Genomic DNA, 21324 nt, shown 5'->3' with positions numbered 1-21324 from the left:
GCCGGCTCCCGCAGAAGCGGGGCGAACGCGGAGCCCGAAGCAAGTGACCTGTGACCCCGGAAGTGGACCTCAGGGTCTCCGGGCTCTCCTGGGGCCGGAGCCGTCGCCTGCACCCCAGGAGCACCCGCCCCACGCCCACCTCTGGATGCCGCCGACTGGTGCCCGGCCCGTGCCCCGCGCCTGCCTGCCGGCTCGGCCCCTCGGAGCAGTTCTGGGCCGGCGGTGGGGGCCCAGACCCCGCCCCTGATGCGGCTCCACCCCCGCAGCCGAGCCTCGCACGGTTGACCGTCTCGGCTAGCCCCGCCCCCTGCCCGCACCTTCCCCGGGCGACCCCTCTCCCCCGCTGGGGGAGGCCATGGCGTGAGCGCGAGGCCGGGCCCCGGGGCCCTCGGGCGCCAGGCGGGGCATGGGCCGGGGGCCGCCCCCATGAGGGTCCCGGGAGGGGGGCGCGCGCAGCAGCGGCGGGGCCATGGGGTCGCAGGTATTGCAGATCCTGCGCCAGGGGGTGTGGGCCTCTCTCACCGGCGGTTGGTTTTTCGACCCGCACCAGAGCACCTTCTCCAACTGCTTCCATCTCTATGTCTGGATCTTCCTGCTCACCTTTCCCTTCTTGCTGTACATGGTGAGATGCTGCCGCCACCTGTAAATCCCGCCTGGGAAAGGGAGGGCAGATGTCACAGCGGGTTGACTACCTGGTACGGATTTGGGGCTGTGCTTTGGGCGCTGGCGTGTGGAGAGAGGAATCTGCAGAGTTTGGAGTGTGTGGAGGAGAGGCCAAATGCATCCCTTCTTGGGCTGGGTGACCTTGAGCCCCTCACTTAATCTCTCTCTCCAGTCGGAAGATAGAGATCCGTAACAGGATTTTTGTACTGGTGCCAAGGAGGGATGATGAAATTTTCTTGTGAATTTGTGAATCCTAGCCATAACTGGTGGTAGGTCCAGCCCATGGGGGTAGGGCTGTGTGAGGAAGGACCTGACTTGCTGTCACCTCCAGGTCCTGCCCCCCAGTTTGATGGTGGCCGGCGTGTACTGCCTTGTGGTGGCTGTCATCTTTGCTACCATCAAGACTGTGAACTATCGGCTGCACGCTATGTTCGACCAGGGCGAAATTGTGGAGAAGCGCAACTCTACCATGGGAGAGCCGGAGGAAGAGCCCGCCCAGGGGGACAGCAGTCTGCCCAGGTGGGTGGGGCAGTGGCTGTTTGGGAATTGAGGGGTCTTGGTGTCTGGGCCTGAGCATTGGAGGATGGAGGAGGGGCTTAGGGAACCTTGGCTCTTTGAGCTATCGAGCACTACGTGTGTAAGGGGACTTTTAAGGGCACCATTGAGAAGGGAGGAATGATGGGGATGGGGGAGGAAGTACCGTATAAAGAGGGGAGGTTAGCTCAAAGTTCATGCTTTTCTCCACTGCTAGGGACCCTGGAGTGGAGATGACAGTGTTTCGGAAAGTGAGTTCCACACCCCCAGTGCGCTGTAGCTCCCAGCATTCTGTGTTTGGCTTCAACCAGGTTTCGGTGAGTGGTCCCAGCCCTCAGCCTCTCGCACTCTTGGGAGCTCGTCCCCACTGTGGGTGTGTCCTGAGCCTACTCTTTGCCCTGTTTGCTCCTTCACGGCTCTCTCTGCCTGCTCAGGAGTTGCTGCCCCGAATGGAGGACTCTGGACTCCTCAGAGGTAGGTGGTTGCTGCTCAGAGCTCAAGGTGGTGGTGGTATGGAAGAGGGGATGGCGTGCGGATGCCTCGAGGTCCTGCTGACGGCTCTGGGGCCGTGGTTGCAGACATCAAGGAGCTGGTGCGGGAGCAGGGCAGCAACAATGTGATCGTGACTTCAGCCGACCGAGAGATGCTGAAGTTAAGTTCACAGGAGAAACTGAGTGAGTGCGATATGGCAGGGGCTTTGGGGGAAGACTAGCCATCTTGTCTCTGTCACCCCAGGTTTTGCTCCCTGGGGCCTCTCTGTGTCCTCCTGGATGGGGCCGCCTCAGTGTCCTGTCCCACCTGGGCTCTTGGAAAGGAGAGGCCGTGGGAACCGCTTAGCCACCCGTTCCTTTTGTAGCATGCCTTTTTGTCATTTGCTGTCTTTTTTCTTTTTGATAGTTGGAGACCTTCCCCAGACGCCCCCGGGAGCTGCCCCAGACCCCTCTCTCCCCAGCACGGACTCTTCAGAACGTTCTCCCCTGGCTGGAGATGGAGCCCCCTGGAGTGGGAGCAGTGTGGCTGACACTCCCATGAGCCCCCTGCTGAAGGGGAGCCTCAGCCAGGAGCTGAGCAAGAGCTTTCTGACCCTGACCCGGCCTGACCGGGCCCTGGTGAGGACCAGCAGTCGACGGGAACAACGCCGGGGAGCAGGCGGCTACCAGCCCCTGGACCGGCGGGGCTCGGGGGAGCCCATGCCCCAGAAAGCTGGCTCCTCAGATTCCTGCTTCAGTGGCACTGACAGGGAGACGCTGAGCAGCTTCAAGAGTGAGAAGACCAACTCGACCCACCTGGACAGCCCCCCCGGTGGGCAGGCGCCTGAGGGCAGTGACACAGACCCACCTTCTGAGGCTGAGCTGCCCGCCTCACCAGATGCTGGAGTCCCCTCAGATGACACGCTGCGTTCCTTTGACACAGTCATAGGAGCAGGGACACCTCCGGGCCTGGCTGAGCCACTCCTGGTCGTGCGGCCCAAGGACTTGGCCCTGCTGCGGCCTGGCAAACGGCGGCCGCCCATGCGAAGACACTCCCCACCTGGCCGTGCCCCTCGGCGGCCCCTGCTTGAAGGTGGGGGTTTCTTTGAGGATGAAGACACCAGCGAGGGCAGTGAACTGAGCCCGGCCTCCAGTCTCCGATCTCAGCGCCGCTATAGTACTGACAGCTCCTCTTCTACTTCCTGCTACTCCCCCGAGAGCTCCCGGGGTGCAGCAGGGGGAGCCCGGAAGCGACGGGCCCCCCACGGGGCTGAGGAGGGGACTGCTGTGCCCCCAAAGCGGCCCTATGGGACCCAGCGGACGCCTAGTACTGCCAGCGCCAAAACGCATGCCCGTGTGCTGAGCATGGATGGGGCAGCGGGTGATGTTCTGAGGGCCCCCCTGGCTGGCTCCAAGGCTGAGCTGGAGGCCCAGGCAGGGGTGGAGCTGGCTGCTGGTGAGCCTGCTCTGCTGCCCGCTGAGGCCCGGAGGGGACCTGCTGCCAACCAGCCCGGCTGGCGGGGGGAGCTGCAGGAGGAAGGTGCTGTGGGGGGAGGTGAGTGCCAGCTCCAGGGCTGGGGTGAGGAGGCGAGCCAGATAGGGGCTTGGGTTTGGGTGAGGGACAGGCTGGAGTGCATCTGGTCACCGTCAGCTCAGCCTCTGTGTCGGAGAACAGACAGTTGTAGATGCAGCGATTGAGTGGCATCTGCCAAACCTCTCAGATAAGCAGGGCTCCAACGATGGGGAGACCGAGGCAGAAAGACCTCAGACACCTGGCTCCAGGTCCTGCAGTTAGTGCGAAGTCTCTGCCCTTTGAGGACTACCTGCATCCACATTCATTTTTCTGGGCCACCACTGGGGTGGGGGAGGTCACGTCCTCATTTCCAAATGTGGAAACTGAGGCACAAGTAGTTAGGTGACCCGGCTGGACCCTAGAGGCAGGGCACAGTTGGACTATGGGCAGGCCTGGCCTTTGGCTCCATGTAGGAGCATTTGCTCCCCGCTCTCAGGGTGTATTTAAGCCTCTGTCACTCATGATTGGGGGTCTCTCTGGGCAGCGGCTGAGGAGACTGGCAAACGGGAGTGCTTGAGCGGTGTGAGGCGGACCCAGGCCATCCGGAGGCGCCACAATGCAGGCAGCAACCCCACCCCTCCAGCCTCCGTCATGGGCTCGCCACCCAGGTGAGCACCTGCTGGCTAGAGAGGCACGGTGGGGGCCGGCTGGCTCTTAGCAGTGCTGACCCATAGGCTGACCCCTCCCCAGCAGCCTGCAGGAGGCTCAGCGCGGCCGGGCTGCCTCCCACTCCCGCGCGCTGACGCTGCCTTCTGCCCTGCACTTCGCCTCCTCGCTGCTGCTCACCCGGGCCGGCGCCAACGTCCACGAGGCCTGCACCTTTGATGACACCTCTGAGGGCGCCGTGCACTACTTCTACGATGAGAGTGGTGAGCCCCTGCCAAGCCTCTGACCCTGGCTGGCCCAGCGCCCCCTTTCTCTTCCGCTGAGGGTCTTTGTCATCTCAGCGGCAGTGCTCGCTCTGTTGAGTGCATACTTCAGCCCCGTGGTGAGGTGTGAGTAGCCTCATCATTGCTGCTCTGCTGTTGAGGAAACTGAGGCACAGGCTGAGCGAGTGGTAGAATGGGGATCCAAACCCAGGATGGGCAGAGTGCAGGGCCCGGCCCTTAACCTACGGACCCACTCCTCTCCAGCTCTTGGTCCCCAGGGGCTGGGCTGCCATTCAGGGGGACACAGCACAGGGTTTTTCCTCATTCGATGGCCTTGGGTTGGGCCCTGGTGCTCCTGTTGCTCATGTGCTGTCTTGTGTCCCACACCCCTGCCCAAGGCGTGCGGCGTTCCTACACCTTTGGCCTGGCTGGAGGCGGCTACGAGAACCCTGTAGGGCAGCAGGGGGAACAGGCAGCCAATGGAGCCTGGTGAGTCTCCCAAAAGAGGCTCTCCCAGGCCAGCAGCCTGGTGGACTGCCATTTCTGAGGATTGTCTCTTTCCTTCGCTGGGCTGGGGCAGGGGCAGCTCAGAATCTCTAGGAGTAGAGGAGGGTGGGGAGCAGTGAAGGGCGGGCCTGTAGGGATCCCTTGATGCTGTCAGGACACAATATTTCAAGCAGAAGGCTTCCAGGGCCCTCTAGGAAGCCCAGGACCTGGGAGGAGGGCACTTCTGCCGCCTGCCTATTCTGCACCCCCCTGTGCTGCTTCTGGTGTATCTGAGTCCCCTGGAGCCCCCAGTCATGGCCGTGCCTCGGGCTCAACCCCACCCCATTCCAGGGCACACCAGTGGTCCCCACCCTCATGGCTGTCGTTCCCACAGGGACCGCCACTCGCATTCCTCCAGCTTCCACTCGGCTGATGTCCCTGAGGCGGCGGGTGGCCTCAACCTGCTGCAGCCGAGGCCTGTGGTTCTGCAGGGCATGCAGGTGCGCCGAGTGCCCCTGGAGATCCCAGAGGTGAGGAGCCAGAGGCTGGGGAAGGACCTGCAGGAGGGGGGCAGTGGTGGGGAGCAGATCACTGAGCACTTGCCCAGGTACCGGGATTGACAGGCCTCTCTGAGTGAGGGCTCTCGGGCCCCTAAGGTGCCTGTCCTGACCTTTGATGGCTCGCACAGGGTGTGCAGGCTGTGGATCTGAGTGGCTCAAGAGGTCCCTTATTTGCTTATGTAACTAACATGTTTGGAGTATCTTTTTTATTTTGGGGGGCCACAGTTAGTGAGATGATGGATGTCAGCAATGATATCTGCAGAAGGCGCCGTAAAACTTAACCAGACATGACTGTGCTGCTCCTTGTGCCGGGTACCTGATGTGGGGATAGCTCAGGGCGCTCTGCTCACGATTGTCATCTCAGCAGAGTTATTCATCGTGCCCCCTTGCACTCCTAAAAGTACTTTAATTTGGATGTAACTTATGCTGTCAGCTTAGTAATAACAGAAGTACTGAGAATGCATAGAACAGACTCAAGAGTTTAAAAAACAGTCATACAAGGAGCACCCATGCATCTAACACCCATAGCCACAAACAGCCCCATGAGCGGCACCCAGAAGCCCCACTTGCCCCTGCCTGATACGTTGATTTTCCTTAACCATCATATGGGTTAGGCATTGTCCTGTTACAGCTGAGGGCCACCTCCAGAGGCAGGACTGAGTGTCTGGCTCTCCGTTGTATTCCCAGGGCCCAGCACAGGGCCAGGCCCATAGTTGTGCCCCATAAGTACTTGCTGAATGAGGGACACAGAAGCCCAGAGAGGTTAAGTAGTTCACCCAGGGCCTCACAGCATTGGCATTGGCACCAGGTCCTGTCTTCAGGGCCGGTGCTCTGTGTGTAGGTAGGGTGGTCAGAGTGACCTTGATGGCTCTGTCCAGGAGGAGGGTAGCAACTGTGCCATGTCCCAGAGGACAAGGTGGATTTTATTGAGCCCAGCAGGAGGCGGGAGATGCTGCCTGGGAGGGGAAGACAGACACAGGAGCTTGCAACTCTGGCCCCAGACAGCCCCTGCAGTCCCCAGCAGCCACTGAGCCTGTCCTGGGAACCTGGAGAAAGGAGCAGGCCCTTGCAGTGGAGGGTCAGGGCAGGCCACGGGGCTGCTGGATGGTGGAGACTTTGTGCTGGAGGAAATGGCCAACCAGCCGGTGTGTGCTGGGTGGGGGCGTGTGGCCATCGACCATGTGGGGGGCGAGGGGCTGATGGCCGCGGCTGTGGGGACCGCAGTTTGACCTGCTGGACCAGGACTCCCTGCACGAATCCCAGGAGCAGACGCTGATGGAGGAGGCGCCGCCCCGTGCCCAGCACAGCTACAAGTACTGGCTTCTCCCTGGCCGCTGGACCTCTGTGCGCTACGAGCGGCTCGCCCTGCTGGCCCTGCTAGACCGGTGAGTGCCCGCCTGCCTCAGCCCCCACTTCCCAGAACGTCCCTGGCCCTTGGCCTTTCGGACCCTGTGAGCGTGTGGAGGCCATCACAGCATCAGAGAACCTGACTAGGGGGGTTGCTGAGGGTGCATCGGGGAGTGGAGTCTGCAGTGGGCTTTCTTCAGGTTCCTCTGGGGAGCAGAGGGGTGGCCACGTAGGTGGGGCTCTAATCACTTCCTCTCTCCCAAAGTTCTCTCAACAAACTATTCCTGTTCAGTCTGTTTTTATTTTCCTTCTGTGTTAGATTTGATTAAATTGAGTCCTGTAGCCTGAAAAAGCTCACAAACCATTTGTCCCAGCCTTCCCATTTCTCAGGGGGAGCTGAGGCTCAGAAAGTCAGATAGTGAAGTCAGGTGACTTTTGTTTTTTGTTGACAACTTGGACCTAGAGCTGTGTCCTGGCTTCCCGGGCTCTGGCTTTCTCTTGGCACTGTGACTGGGCTTGGTTGGGTGTGGTGGGCCTGATGTGGCATGTGGGAGCTGCAAGTGGGCAAGTCCCGGAGTGGCGGCACCTAGAGCCCCCGAGGTCTAGAAGGGCAAAGACTGGGATGCATGGGAGCAACGGGTGGCTTCCTGGGGCAGGTGCAACCTGGTCTGGTCCCTGAGAGGTCAAAGGTTTGTGTGTTCAGAGGATGAGGGCTGTCAGGCACAGGCCCAGACATGGGCCTTTGAGGCCAGGTCCTGTCCCCCAGTTCCCCACCTTTGCCCCACTACTGGGTGAGGAGGTGGCAGTGCCCTGACCCTGCTGTCTCTCCAGGACGCGGGGGCTGGTGGAGAACATCCTCGGCGTCGGCCTGAGCAGCCTCGTTGCCTTCCTGGGCTACCTGTTGTTGCTCAAGGGCTTCTTCACCGACATCTGGGTCTTCCAGTTTTGCCTGGTCATCGCCTCCTGCCAGTATTCCCTGCTGAAGGTCAGACCTGACTCCCTGGGTCTCCTTCCCCCACCCACCTCTTCCCAGACCACGCCTTCCCACGACTCATTTTGAGGAGTGTGAGCTAGAAAGCAGATAAGATGCCTAAGATCCCCTGTAGCCAGCCCCTCCATCTTACAAACAAGAGTTCAGGGTCCTTCCCTGTTTGCTCATAACAGTCCAGTGGTGGAACTGAATGGGTGCTGGGGCCTCTGACCCTCCCTTGGGCTCTGGCTCTTGTTGCCAGTGCAGCTCCTGTCTTTTCCAGAGCGTCCAGCCTGATGCAGCATCTCCCATGCACGTGAGTTCCAGCATCCCTTCCCAGGAGGCTCAGGCCTGGACCCTGGGTGGGCCTGAGACCAGGTCGGGAGGGAGTCAAGTGGGAGAAGGGCAGGCTCCCCGCCACCTCTATCACCCCAGATCCTCAGTCCTGCTGTCCCCACCCTGCTAAGCTTTCTATCTTGGATCCAGGGCTGGGCTGGGTCATGTGAGCGAGCATGAGTGTGTTTACATGTGTGTGCACATGCATGTGAGGTGGTCAGTGGAGGAGGTCCAGCTCCTGACGGGCCCACTCCCCAGGGCCACAACTGGGTGATCGCGTACAGCCGGCCTGTCTACTTCTGCATCTGCTGTCTGCTCATCTGGCTGCTGGACGCCCTGGGCTCAGCTCAGCCCTTCCCACCCGTCTCCCTGTACGGCCTCACGCTCTTCTCCGCCTCCTTCTTCTTCTGTGCCCGTGACGTGGCCACTGGTGAGACTGGGCAGGGCTGAGGTGGGCGGGGGGAGTGAGGCCCCACGGGTGGGCCAAGGGGCAGCCGGCAGGCTGACCAGGCCTTCACTTCCCTTCCCTGCCAGTGTTCACCTTGTGCTTCCCAGTCGTCTTCCTCCTGGGCCTCTTGCCCCAGGTCAACACCTGCCTCATGTACCTGTTGGAGCAGATAGATATGCACGGCTTTGGGGGCACAGGTATGGAGCCCACAGGTGGCTCAGGGGTCGGGGGGCATTGTGGGCCAGGAGGGGCTGTGGATTAGGTCTACGGCTCCAGCCCTTTGCTGAGCCTTCTCCTGCGTCTGTATTGTGGCCTCATAGCCCATGCCCTCCTCACCCTCCCCAGGCAAGTGGTTTAAACCAGAGAGTGCCAGAACCCCTGAAGGCCTCTCAGGGCTGGGGGAGCAGAGACCAATGGGCCAGGGCCGGGGTCCCGGGGAGGTTAGCCTCTGGGAGTTGAGGGGCAGCGGGTGGGGTGGGAGGAGGTGGGGTGCCAGCAGTAAGGGTTGGCTTCACCTGCTGTTGCTCACTTCGCAGCCGCCACCAGCCCGCTCACTGCAGTCTTCAGCCTCTCCCGCAGCCTGCTAGCTGCTGCCCTGCTCTATGGCTTCTGCCTCGGGGCCCTCAAGGTAGGGGTGACCTGTGGGGGTGGGGGGCATGTTGAGGCCCAGGGGAGTTGTGGGGACAGGGCTGTAAATTGGGCTCAGCAGTGGCTTCTCCCATGGGGGGCACCCCCCCCCCCACGCTTACCCTCGCCTCCCCTGACCAGCATGCGTTCTCTCCCCAGACTCCTTGGCCGGAGCAGCACGTCCCTGTCCTCTTCTCCGTCTTCTGTGGCCTCCTGGTGGCGCTGTCCTACCACCTGAGCCGGCAGAGCAGTGACCCCACTGTGCTCTGGTGGGTGCCTGCATGTGCCTGTCCATGCGCACACACGTGTGTGTTTGTGTGGTCTGTGCATGGCAAGGGTGTGGGGGGGGTCTGTGCATGTGCCTGTCCCCCACTGACCCTGAGGCCTGTGGGAGGAGGGGGTGGCCTCCCCTGACCCGGGTGGGCCCCTGACTCTCCTTACACACCCCAGGTCTCTGATCCGGAGCAAGCTCTTCCCTGAGCTGGAGGAGCGGAGCTTGGAGACAGCCCGGGCCGAGCCCCCAGACCCACTGCCAGACAAGATGCGCCAGTCGGTGGTGAGGGTTCTAGTCTTGGGGTAGGGGGCTGGGGGGATGGTGTGGTCAGCCACTGGGTGGCAGGCACCCACACTGGTGTTTCCCGGCCCTGCAGCGTGAGGTCCTGCACTCTGACCTGGTGATGTGTATGGTCATCGCCGTGCTCACTTTTGCCATCAGCGCCAGCACCGTCTTCATTGCCCTCAAGGTTGGTGTGGCACGGCCCCCCCCCTCAGTCTTTGCGGGAGCCTGCCCAACCTGAGGGCCCTGGGAAGCCATGGCCTCATGTCCTTCTCTGCCCTGTGGCCCCAGGCCTGTTCCCCTCGGCTGAGCCTGTGGCCTCTCCCTCTTGCAGTCGGTGCTGGGTTTCGTGTTGTACGCGCTGGCTGGGGTCGTGGGCTTCTTCACACATTACCTGCTGCCGCAGCTCCGTAAACAGCTGCCCTGGTTTTGCCTGTCGCAGCCCGTGCTGAAGCCGCTGGAGTACAGCCAATATGAAGTGCGCGGTGAGTGTCCTCCTGGGGCTGGGACCCCTCCACCCCTCCTGCCCCGATTTCCTGGCTGACCTGCAGCCTGATGGAAGCAGGTCCTCTCTGCCCAGAGTGCCAGCAGGGGGCAGCCTGTGCCCACACTGCCCTGTCTGTGCTGGCCCTGCTGCCCTTCACTGCCCTGCGTGCTCTCTCCTACCTGCTGTGCCCCGGCTTGGCCCCTGCTTTGCTCTCACCTGGCCTGCTCTGCCCGCCTTGCTTTCTCTGAGGAGATGGAAAAGTAGAATTCCAGGGCCCTAACGGATGTCTTGTCCAGAGTTACAGACTGGTTACCGATGGACTGGATCGGCCTGGTGCACGTTTTCACTTGGGTTGTGCCACAAAATCACCCTTGAGCCAATGTTTAAACATCTGCATTTATTACGTGAAGGTCCACATGCCTTCTTGTTCTTAAACAATAAAAGATTTTGCCCATTGGGCTGGTGTCTGGGCCAGGTATGTGGCATGTGGCTACAATCAGCTTGAGCCAAGTGGCAGTGGCGCCTTCAGAAGGGCCCTGCAGCTTGGGGTCACCATGTACTCAGGCTTCACCCAGCCTGCCTTGGCCCCGGTGGGCGCCTGGGATGTCCTCGTCAGCCTAGTTTTCACAGAGCAGAACGGGCACGTTCTGACACGCCTTGTCTGGGCCTCATCGCCTGCATTTGAGCTGCCAAAGATCAGCCTCCCCCACAAAGTCTCTAGGGACCCAGAACACCACATCCTGTGGTTTGCCCTCTCTCGAGGTTCCCTCTGAGAGTGCACCTGTCCCGGCCCTGCAGTGGGAGGAGAGTGTGGAGGGCCATGTGCGGCCAACAGCCGTGCCTTCTGTTGCAGGCGCAGCCCAGGTGATGTGGTTTGAGAAGCTGTACGCCGGCCTGCAGTGCGTCGAGAAGTACCTCATCTACCCTGCCGTGGTGCTCAACGCCCTCACGGTAGACGCCCACACTGTCGTCAGCCACCCGGACAAGTTCTGCCTCTAGTGAGGACTGCCCGCTCCCCACCTTCTACCTTTCCAAGTGACACATGGGGACACTGAGGCCCAGAGAGGGAATGGGACCTGCCTCAGTTGCCCAGCGAGCTAAAGTAGGACCCTCGCTCCTGACACACTTTCCGTTGAAGCAGTTGCCTATTTGAAAGCAGATGTATTCCCCAAATGTGTCTAAAGGGGGTGACCCCTTTAGAGGGCAGAGACTAAGAGTGGCTGGCCCAAGAGAGCAGGGCAAGTGATGGGCGCCCACACCCACTGCCCCCGGAGCCCCCACCTGGCACCTAAGGCTTGCCCCTCGCCCACAGCTGCCGGGCGCTGCTGATGACGGTGGCTGGGCTGAAACTGCTGCGCTCGGCCTTCTGCTGCCCGCCCCAGCAGTACCTGACCTTGGCCTTCACCGTCCTGCTCTTCCACTTCGACTACCCGCGCCTCTCCCAGGGCTTTCTGCTCGACTACTTTCTCATGTCCCTGCTCTGCAGCAAGGTGAGCTGGTGGCCGAGGCACAGACGTCAGGCCGCGCAACAGGAGCGGACCTCTGCTGTCTTGGTGCGGGAGAACTTCCTCGGGCCTCAGCCTTCGTAGCTGCTGCTCCATAGTAGCCCCACTGTGGGCCTCACAGCAGCTCCTCGAGGGGTGGAGAGGAAGCTGTGGTTTAGAGAGGTCGAGTGACTCGCCTCAGGTCCCCTAGGGAATTAGTGGCGAGTCAGGATTTGACTCCAGGCCTGTCTGACTTAACAGCCCTGTCTCTGGGTCGTGTTCTTGACCCCTTTCCTCACAAGCAGTGAAGATGGTTAGGACTTGGCCTTCTTCTCTGGACAGCAGCCTCTGAGCTCTGCCTGTGTGCCAGCCACAGCCCTGGAGACCGTGAAGAGCTGACTTTCAGAAGCCCCTAGGGCCTGGCTGTATGTAGACAGCTCCACCAGGCTATAGGGGTCCCTGAGCAGGGGTGGGGAAGTCGCTATGAACAAAGGACCGTTCCCTGGTGCTGTGCTGGAGGCCTGCAGTGGGTCCCAGCACAGGCCTGAGCCTTTTTCGTACTCACTTCGGCATTCTCGTCTGGTTTTCTGGTCTGGCCCAGGATAGTGAAGATCCAGACTGTGTCCCCCTCTGAGGCCAGGGCCGGTGGCTGTCTCTTGACACTCAGTACAATAGTTGAGGCCCAGCCTCATCACTGACTGAGTGGCGTGGCCAGAGCAAGTCATTTACCTGCTCTACTTTCTCTGAATCTCAACTTTCCTATCTGTGAAATGAGTCAGCAGTAGGAAGCTCCTAGGGTGGTTGCGTGAATTAAATGACTCATGCCCTTTAGCATGGTTGCTCTGTCTGGGGTTGCTAACGGTAACGGGTGCTCTGAGCCAGGTCCAGAGAGAAAGGGTGGGAGTGATGTTGAGCTTGACTCCCATGTGGGCAGCCAGTGGGGTGGCCCCCAGGCTCTGAACGGGTACTTGGTAGACCCCACCTCTGTGAGTGACCCGTGTGTCTTCCACCTCCTCCCCTCTCCGGCCTGCCAGCTGTGGGACCTGCTGTACAAGCTGCGTTTTGTGCTGACCTACATCGCGCCCTGGCAGATCACCTGGGGCTCAGCTTTCCACGCTTTTGCCCAGCCCTTTGCCGTGCCACGTACCTGGCCTACCGCCCACCGGGTGGGGGGCGCAGGGAGGGCCGTGGCCTTGGATGGGGGTGTGGGGCAGGCTGGCGGGGCCTGAGGGGTGGTGAGGGAGGCTGGGGAGGGTTCCACGTGCCTGCTGCCTCCTTGACTCGGGCCCAGACTCGGCCATGCTGTTCGTTCAGGCTCTGCTCTCGGCACTCTTCTCCACGCCGCTCAACCCCCTGCTGGGCAGCGCCGTCTTCATCATGTCCTACGCACGGCCCCTCAAGTTCTGGGAGCGTGACTACAAGTAAGTCTCATGGGAGACAGGCAGCATGTCTGTCTGGGGGACCCTGGGAGGAGTGGAGCTGCCGGACGGGGAAGGTTGCTGGGAGCGAGGGAGGAGTTTGGAGCCCAGGCTGGATGGGGCACAGAGAGGGGCCCGCAGTGGGGGCAAGTGCTGGGCACGGTGGGCTTCACATGGCTGATCCGATGAGGGCAAAACCTGAGCCAGGCCAAGGCCTCGGGCTCACATGCTGGGATTCCTGGCTTCGTGGTCCTCGGTGAGTCCTCTTGTGTTCCTGAGCCTTAGCCGCCTCCTGGGGGCTGTCACGGCATCCTCCCAGAGCACAGGAGTATGGGCTCAGAGAGGGCTCGATGGTGGGCCGGCAGGAATTATCATCTGAGCCCTTGGCAGCCTCACCCTCCCAGCCAATTGTGTTGTTGCTCTGTGAACAGCACTAAACGTGTGGATCATTCCAACACCCGCCTGGTCACACAGCTGGACCGGAACCCCGGTGGGTACCCAGCCATCCAGGGGCCTTAGGGTGGGGCTTCCCGGGGAGGGAGGCTTGCTTACTTGTCACCTTGTCGACGTGTCTGTCTGACCTGGGTCCTAGGCGCTGACGACAACAACCTCAACTCCATCTTCTACGAGCACTTGACGCGCTCGCTGCAGCACACGCTGTGTGGGGACCTGGTGCTGGGCCGCTGGGGCAACTATGGCCCCGGCGACTGCTTCGTCCTGGCCTCCGACTACCTCAACGCCCTGGTGCACCTCATCGAGGTTGGCAACGGCCTTGTCACCTTCCAGCTGCGTGGCCTTGAGTTCAGGGGTGAGCCGCGGGGCTTGGGCCTGACTCGGGGCGCTGCGTTTCCTAGTGCGTGAGGGCTGGGTTCCAGCTCTGCCCTGTTTGCTGGGTGACCTTGAGCAAGGCCTCTTCCTCCCTGGGCCTGGGTTTCCCGGTCTGAGCGGTGAGGTGGCACGGTCTCCTTTGGCTACCCCTGACCCTGACTTTGGGTCCCCCGTGACTGAGCGGTTGCTGTGGTGAAAGCATGAGCCTGGAGCTCTGGGTTCTCCCACCAGCTCCCACTGGCCTGCTCTGTGGCCTTGGCCGTGGCCCAGGTCGGGTGCCACGTATAACCCCTGGTGAGTGAGCCAGTTCCTCGCCCTCAGGAAGATGGACGCATTGATGCCAGTTTCAGAAGAGGCCCCTGAACACGCACGGGGGTGCCAAGCACAGGTCACAGGCACACAAACCTGAGCAAGTCACTTCTCTTTGAGCTTCAGTCCTTGCCTCTATAAACGAGGGATCAGACCCCTGTTTCCCACCTGCTCCCACCCACCGTGGCTGCTGGGAGTCAGGAGGAGAAAGGGACTCATTTGTTCATTCATTCATTCAGTAGCGCTTTCTCACCCAGCATCCTGGGCGGGAGGGTGAGTGGCGCAGGCCTCCAGCGCCGTGCCTGGGCCCTCCCCGGGGAGGAGGTCAGCAGGGATGTCCAGGCGGCCCCCTGACTGGCCGCCCCTCCCCTGCAGGTACGTACTGCCAGCAGCGCGAGGTGGAAGCCATCACGGAGGGTGTGGAGGAGGACGAGGGCTGCTGCTGCTGTGAGCCCGGCCACCTGCCGCGGGTCCTGTCCTTCAATGCCGCCTTCGGGCAGCGCTGGCTGGCCTGGGAGGTGACGGCCAGCAAGTACGTGCTGGAGGGCTACAGCATCAGCGACAACAACGCAGCCTCCATGCTGCAGGTGTTCGACCTCCGCAAGATCCTCATCACCTACTATGTCAAGGTACGGCAGGTGGGCGGCTGGGCAGCAGGGGTCCCCGCTGGTGAACGTGCGCTGACCACGAGCAGGCCGAGCGCCAGCTTCTGGAGCACTGAGAATCTCCTTTGCTCAAGGGAGGCTGAGGCCTCTGAGAGTTTAAGCATTCTCCGGGGTGCCACCACTGCACGGCTGGCCTCAGGCCTCAGCGGCCTGTGTGGCTCTGACAGTGGGGTGCCTGGAGGGGGTACTTCTTGTCACCCTCTTCTGGAAGGCCCACCTTGGGCAGTGAGTATTGGGGGCAGGTGGGCAGCACATGCATGGACCCCATCACTGAGCTGCTGCTCCTGGGAGAGGCAGTTGCTGAAGCCAGCCTTCTAGACCACTAGCCCCCTGCCCCACATCCCACCAGCACACAATGATGAGAATGCTAACAGTGGTGGCGTTAATGACAATCTAGGGGCAACTGCCAGGCAGTGGTCCTTACCAAGGGGCAGGCTCTGTGCAGGCACCTCTCCTGAGCTGGGGGAGGCCCACCACACCCTCCAAGAGAGGTCCCGCCATCTGAGATGTGGAAGCTGGCTTGCAGAGGGAAGTGATTTGCTTGAGGCCCCAGAATCAGGAGAAAGTGGCAGAGCCAGACTTAACCCAGGCCTGGGCTTCCCTGTCTCAGCCTCGGAGCTCCAAGCCGGGCCTGAGGGTCTTGAGACCTCTTGGGGGTGGTGGGGGTTGTGAGGCACAGTGTGGGGTCCAGACTGAGTTCTGGGAAGCCTGGAATGTCACCTACCTTGCCGTGCCTCAGTTTACCTCCTTGAGAAGTGGAGATTATTGTAGTTCTGTGAGATGGCATGAATGATGAAACTTTGTGGCTCCTGCTGTAGGAGCGGGGTGGGTTGGTGGTCACAGGCCGGGTCCCCTCGTCACTCCTAGCATCTGCCCTGGGGCTCCCTGTGAGGGGCCTGGAGGGGTGACCTGTGGGGCCCAGGTGTGCCTGCCCACCTGAAGCTCTGTCCAGGGTGGTCCTATGCATTCCCCAGCTGTCCTTTTGCTTCCGGTGGATGTCCCATCTGTGTTACGTGTCCAAGAAGCTGTAATTTCTCTGTCGTTTTTTCCATCCACCCATCCACTCCTAGGGAAGGGTTTGTGGAACCCCCCCCCCCCCTCCTTTCACCAAAAAAGAGGCTGTGGTCCAGTCAGGGATATTCCAAGCCCAGGGTCACCCAGGGGTTATGCTCCTGCCTACCTTTCTCTCTCATCTCGAGAGAAGTGCTCTTGTCCGGGTCACCCTGCTGCCTCCCGCAAGCCCAGCTCCAGGCCCACGTAGCCTTCTCACGGCTGTGCTCCAGGCGCCCAGTCAGGCCCAGGCTGGCAGGCTGAGATGAGCTCCGCCCCTGCCAAGTTTATGGTCCCACAGGGATGCCAACTTGCCACGGCTATAGTTGCTGCAAGGGCTGGGCAGAATCAGAGCCAGGTAGAGGTGCCCGGAGGACCTGGGGAAGGCTCCGCCAGGGACGGAGTGTGAGGTAAAGTTTGGAAGGACAAGTGGGGGCTGCCACAGGCTGGGCTTGAGGGGAGCAGCTGTGCAGGGTTGCCCCTCGGTCCTGGGGCAGTGCAAGGATGTGTCCTGTCCAGTCCTCGGGGTTTGCAGAGCAGGCAGACCACCTCCTGTGCGGCTTCAGCCCTCTCGGCACCTCCTCCTTCACCTTGCCCCTCCCCTGGGAGTCACTAAGTGCAGTTGGGTGAGAGACTCAATCCAGCCCCCACAGCCGTGGAGATGCTGGCCCCCACATCCACCTGCAGCCACACCTCGCACCATTTCCAAGCCCAGGCATGTTTGTTACCTTCTGTGGTCCTTTTAGCAGCCCTAAGAAGAGGCAGGGCCCATGTAATTGGCCCATTTCACAGCTGAGGAAACTGAGGCTCACAGACCTGGCTCTGCAGTAGAGTGGGGATGAGGCAGAAAAGGCGCCACAGTCGTGAGGCTCTTGAGGATTCAGTGAGGCACCCCATGTGAAACACTAAGCAGACTCCCAGCGAACGCTCACAGACTCGAGCTCTTACAGCTGAGAGCCACGCCGAGGGCTGGGTCCCAGGACAGCTGGAGTGTCACAGAACAACGGCGGTGGCAGAAGTTAAGGGAGCAGTTACTCTGTGCCAGGGCAGCTCCTCCCTCCACCCCTGAAGGTTTTCTTTTCTGGTTCTTCTTGGGGGCTGTGGTGGGGACTGTGGAGACGCCCTCTGGGCAAGAAGGTCAGTCTGGAGCCAGTCTGCCTGGAGCCTGAAGCTTCCCCACAGCCATTCTGCCCCCGCTCACCCCGCTAGGCTCCTGGTCCGCCTTCTTCTTGGTGAAGAGGCAGCCCAGCCCTCCCCAGACTGCCCGCCCACCTGCCCACTGCCAAGGTGATGCTGGGGCCAGGCTCCCAGCCGCCAGGCAAGCCCCCCTCCCCCCATAGCCGTGGCTTCCACGTGACCCCCCCAGGGAGCTGTCTGAGGCCCTTGGCTCTTCCCAGCTTGTACTGCAGTCATTTAGCCCAGGCTCTTGGCCTCTCCATGCCCCACCAGAGCCACCCTGCTGGACACCCCTACTGCCTGGGTGCCCTCTGTTCATGGCCAGCTGCACCACCCTCCCCAGCCCCGGACTCCCCACCCCTTACCCAGGCAGAGGGCCAGCCCCATCGGCTCCATCCCAGGGCGGCACATGGAATCTTAGTAACCTCATTGGCTGCCAGCTGCCAGCCTCGCACTGCCCATCCGTCCTGGCTGTGCCAGCTGCCTACCTTCTCCATGTGCCCAAACCCTGGTTAGATACCCACAGTCTCTGAAGGGGTCTGGGAGCCCCAGCTGGGCACAGGATGCTGCACCTCTACCTTTCTTCTGAGAGGAGGCTCTGTGGCTGTCACACTTCAGCTACCTAAAGGGACCTGTGACCCAGGGGCATTAGACCCACTGGCCTACAGGCAGCCCCGCCACCTCAGCCTGACCTTACAAGGCCTCTGAGATCTGGATCCCACAGCCTCATGGTGTCGAAGGTCCCCGGGTTCCAGTCCCAGCTCAATCTGCCCTGCTCTGTAACCTCAGGCAAGTCTGCCATCTGTCTGAGCCTCAATTTCCCTCACAAATGGGGTGTCTTCTGAGGCAAGCATGCAAGCACTTCAGTGAGGGACCCTCCAGGGCGCACTCTGTCAGGAGAGGCGCTGCTGTCTGCTTTCTCGCTCTTCCTCCCTGGAGTGGGGAGGGGCGCAGACCTGCCTGTGCGGCTTCTGGGAGCTGAGATGGACATGGGTGGGTGTCCTAGGGAGCAGACTTCATCTCAGTCTCGGAGAGAAACCTCTTTATTTTTTATTTTTTTTTTTGTGAGGAAGATCAGCCCTGAGCTAACATCCATGCTAATCTTCCTCTTTTTGCTGAGGAAGACCGGCTCTGAGCTAACATCTATTGCCAATCCTCCTCCTTCTTTTTTCCCCCAAAGCCCCAGTAGATAGTTGTATGTCATAGTTGCACATCCTTCTAGTTGCTGTATGTGGGACGCGGCCTCAGCATGGCCGGACAAGCGGTGCGTCGGTGCGCACCCGGGATCCGAACCCAGGCTGCCAGCAGCGGAGCGCGCGTACTTAACCGCTAAGCCACGGGACCAGGCCCCAGGGAGAAACCTCTTTACCCTGATGCTTTCCCTCCACTGGCTAGGTCTAGGGCACTACCCCTGCCACTGGTCCCAGCCCTGATGCCTGCCCTCGCCTTCCAGAGTATCATCTACTACGTGAGCCGCTCACCGAAGCTGGAAGCGTGGCTGAACCACGAGGGCATTGTGGCAGCCCTGCGGCCTGTGCGGGCGCCTGGCTACGCTGACTCGGACCCCACCTTCTCGCTGAGCGTGGATGAGGACTATGACCTTCGCCTCTCTGGCCTCTCACTGCCTTCCTTCTGCGCAGTGCACCTCGAGTGGATCCAGTACTGCGCCTCCCGGCGCAGCCAGGTCCGGCCCCCACTACCCTGGAGCTGCCTTCTCCCTCTCTACTTCTCTGCTCTCCCTGTATGGGTTCCTCTCACCCTCAGCCTCCCTTGGCCTGGGCCCCGGCTTGCACCCCAAGTTACCTGTCCCAGGTCTGAGCTGGGCTCTGGGGACGGGGGTTCTTGTGCCACAGCCTGTGGACCAGGATTGGAATTCGCCGCTGGTCACGCTGTGTTTTGGCCTGTGTGTGCTGGGCCGCCGGGCCCTGGGGACAGCCTCCCACAGCATGTCTGCCAGGTGAGTGCCCACGGGTCCAGCCGGGCCTACCGCTCTCCCCTCCACCCACTCTGTCAAGAGCTCCGGGCCAGAGACCCCAGGAACCACGTCGGTCTTTCCTTCTGTGTGGCTCTTTCCTGTGGGCAAGGCATCTCCCAGTTGTGACCTTGCCTCCTTCTCACCACCGTGTGAGGGACCTGGGCAGAGACGGACTTTCTTGTCAAGATGGGGAAACTGAGGCCCAGCATGAAGAAAGGGCTTGGCTCGGACCACCGCACGTAGAGCCAGAGCTCCGAAACCTTCATGCTCACCTCCCTGCTCCTCTTCCCAGCCTGGAGCCCTTCCTCTATGGCCTGCACGCCCTGTTCAAGGGGGACTTCCGCATCACCTCCCCACGAGACGAGTGGGTCTTTGCCGACATGGACCTGCTTCACCGCGTGGTGGCGCCTGGGGTTCGCATGGCCCTGAAGCTTCACCAGGTGGGCAGAAGTGTACCCAGGCTGGGTGGGTGATGAAGCCCCTCCCGAGGGCAGGGGCCACTGACCCCGGCCCTCCCGGCCTCCCTGCAGGACCACTTCACATCCCCAGATGAGTATGAGGAGCCGGCCGCCCTGTATGATGCCATCGCGGCCAATGAGGAGCGGCTCGTCATCTCGCATGAGGGCGACCCAGCCTGGCGCAGCGCCATCCTCAGCAACACACCCTCACTGCTGGCTCTGCGCCACGTCCTGGATGACGCCTCTGACGAGTACAAGATCATCATGCTCAACCGGCGCCACCTCAGCTTCCGAGTCATCAAGGTGGGGATGGCCCACCCGCCCAACCCGGCCCCCCGCCCTGGCGCCGGCCTCCTGACCCTTGCGTGTGGCCGCCCGCAGGTGAACCGCGAGTGCGTGCGAGGCCTGTGGGCTGGGCAGCAGCAGGAGCTGGTGTTCCTGCGCAACCGGAACCCCGAGCGGGGCAGCATCCAGAATGCTAAGCAGGCGCTGCGCAACATGATCAACTCCTCCTGCGACCAGCCGCTGGGCTACCCCATCTACGTGTCGCCCCTGACCACCTCGCTGGCTGGCAGCCACCCTCAGCTGCGCGTGCTGTGGGGGGGCCCCGTGAGCCTGGGCGCCATTGCTCGCTGGCTTCTGCACAGCTGGGAGAGGTGAGCCCTGCCCGCCGCCCCTAGCCCAGGAGGCCAGGTTCATGGAGCAGGAAAGAGGCTGAGAGAGATGAAGCTGCTCCCTGCTTGGTCTCAGAGTGAGGAAGTACTGAAGCCTGGACTGAGCCCTGGAGTGGGCCCCTCCCGGAGCTGACCTGATCCACCCCCCCCCACCCCCTGGCTGTTGTTTTCCCTTAAAAGATCCTGAGAAGAGACAGGACCCTGGGCCTCAGAGATGTTAGATGACTTGGGCTGCGGGCTTATGTTGGTGAGGTCTCTGGCCCTAACCCCCGCCCAGCTCTTCACTACTTCCCTGCCCCCAGGCTTCATAAGGGCTGTGGTGCCGGCTGCAATAGTGGCGGGAATGTGGACGACTCGGACTGTGGCGGAGGCGGTGGCTTGACCTCCCTCAGCAGTAACCCCCCCTTGGCACACCCCACGCCTGAGAACACTTCAGGTGAGCTGGTATAGACCAGGCTGAACCAGTGGGTAAGGAGGACAGCCTGCCTGAGGTCTCTGCCCTCTTATCTCTCTCCCACAGGCAGTGGTGACCAACCCCTCCCGTCAGGCCCTGGCTGGGGCCCGAGGCCCTCCCTGAGCAGCTCTGGTGATGGACGCCCCCCTCCTCTGCTGCAATGGCCACCCCCTCGGCTCTCTGGGCCGCCCCCTGCTTCACCCACCCCCACCGAGGGTCCCCGGCCCTCAAGGCCCCCTGGCCCTGGTTTCCTCAGTTCTGAGGGTCCCAGTGGGAAGTGGAGCCTGGGGGGTCGGAAGGGGTTGGGGGTATCCGAGGGGGAGCCAACCTCAGGGAGCCCCAAAGGAGGCACCCCCAAATCTCAGGTAAGGGTCCTGTGGGAAGGTCGGGTCACAGGCAGCTCAGATCTACTCTGCCACCAACCTCTCTCTCCTTCCCCAGGTGCCCCTAGACCTCAGCCTCAGCCCGGATATCAGTACCAACACCTCACCCCCCAGAGCAGCCCAGGACATTCCTTGCTTGGACAGCAGTGGTCCTGAGAGTGGCACGCCCACTGGGGCCCTGGGCGACTGGCCTGTCCCTACTGAGGAACGTGAGAGCCCGGCCGCCCAGCCCCTGCTGGAGCATCAGTACTGAGCAGCCTGGTGCCCTCTGGATTGCAGCCCAGGATTCAGTAACTTGGACCCCTGGCCTCTGGGCCTCTCTGCTGGACCACAGAACTGAGGGCTTTGGCTTCCACATCTGAACCCTGACCTCTGGCTGCCTCAGCCAGAGCACCAGAACTGAGTGGCCCAGACCTCTCATCCCTCGTCTAGGGCCTGGGCTCCCCAAACTGAGGCAGTCAGCCTCCCAGCCAGGCCCTAAGAACCAAACCCATGGGCTGGTCCCACTTGAAGCCCGTGGCCAG

At 61.6% G+C, this 21324-nt stretch overlaps 1 protein-coding gene across 4 annotated transcripts; it reads left to right on the top strand.

The window, feature by feature from the left end:
- Positions 1–9: 9 nt before the first annotated feature.
- On the top strand, positions 10–21219 carry PCNX3 (pecanex 3). 4 transcript variants are annotated; one of them, XM_058526396.1, is made up of 35 exons: positions 10–622; positions 995–1182; positions 1415–1514; positions 1632–1671; positions 1776–1871; positions 2095–3222; positions 3725–3848; positions 3931–4109; positions 4508–4598; positions 4990–5125; positions 6398–6540; positions 7334–7487; positions 7756–7788; positions 8067–8238; positions 8343–8453; positions 8793–8884; positions 9043–9152; positions 9334–9439; positions 9534–9626; positions 9774–9924; positions 10780–10924; positions 11239–11416; positions 12445–12553; positions 12702–12831; positions 13260–13318; positions 13421–13636; positions 14341–14594; positions 18310–18540; positions 18710–18813; positions 19124–19271; positions 19362–19592; positions 19671–19945; positions 20266–20399; positions 20484–20782; positions 20859–21219. In XM_058526396.1, exons 1-35 carry the CDS (start codon positions 470–472, stop codon positions 21051–21053), a joined length of 6108 nt encoding a protein of 2035 aa, XP_058382379.1. In that variant the 5' UTR covers positions 10–469; the 3' UTR covers positions 21054–21219. The 4 variants fall into 4 exon arrangements, with proteins under 4 accessions (XP_058382379.1, XP_058382378.1, XP_058382380.1 ...); XM_058526395.1 differs by having other exon boundaries at positions 11–622; positions 3934–4109; positions 6380–6540; XM_058526397.1 differs by having other exon boundaries at positions 11–622; positions 6419–6540.
- Positions 21220–21324: the final 105 nt, after the last annotated feature.

The sequence above is a fragment of the Diceros bicornis genome, chromosome 31 (assembly GCF_020826845.1).
Source record: "Diceros bicornis minor isolate mBicDic1 chromosome 31, mDicBic1.mat.cur, whole genome shotgun sequence".
Taxonomy (NCBI): domain Eukaryota; kingdom Metazoa; phylum Chordata; class Mammalia; order Perissodactyla; family Rhinocerotidae; genus Diceros; species Diceros bicornis.
The sequence above is the reverse complement of the archived record's forward strand: the minus strand, read 5'-3'. Positions and strand labels throughout refer to the sequence as shown.

Bases quoted from the DNA above. Each gene is read 5' to 3' on its own strand.
- PCNX3 (XM_058526394.1), top strand. From the start codon at position 470: ATGGGGTCGCAGGTATTGCAGATCCTGCGCCAGGGGGTGTGGGCCTCT. The intron at 1,515-1,631 runs GTGAGTGGTCCC...CTGCCTGCTCAG, and splicing joins TTGGCTTCAACCAGGTTTCG to GAGTTGCTGCCCCGAATGGA. The intron at 19,593-19,670 runs GTGGGGATGGCC...GGCCGCCCGCAG, and splicing joins TCAGCTTCCGAGTCATCAAG to GTGAACCGCGAGTGCGTGCG.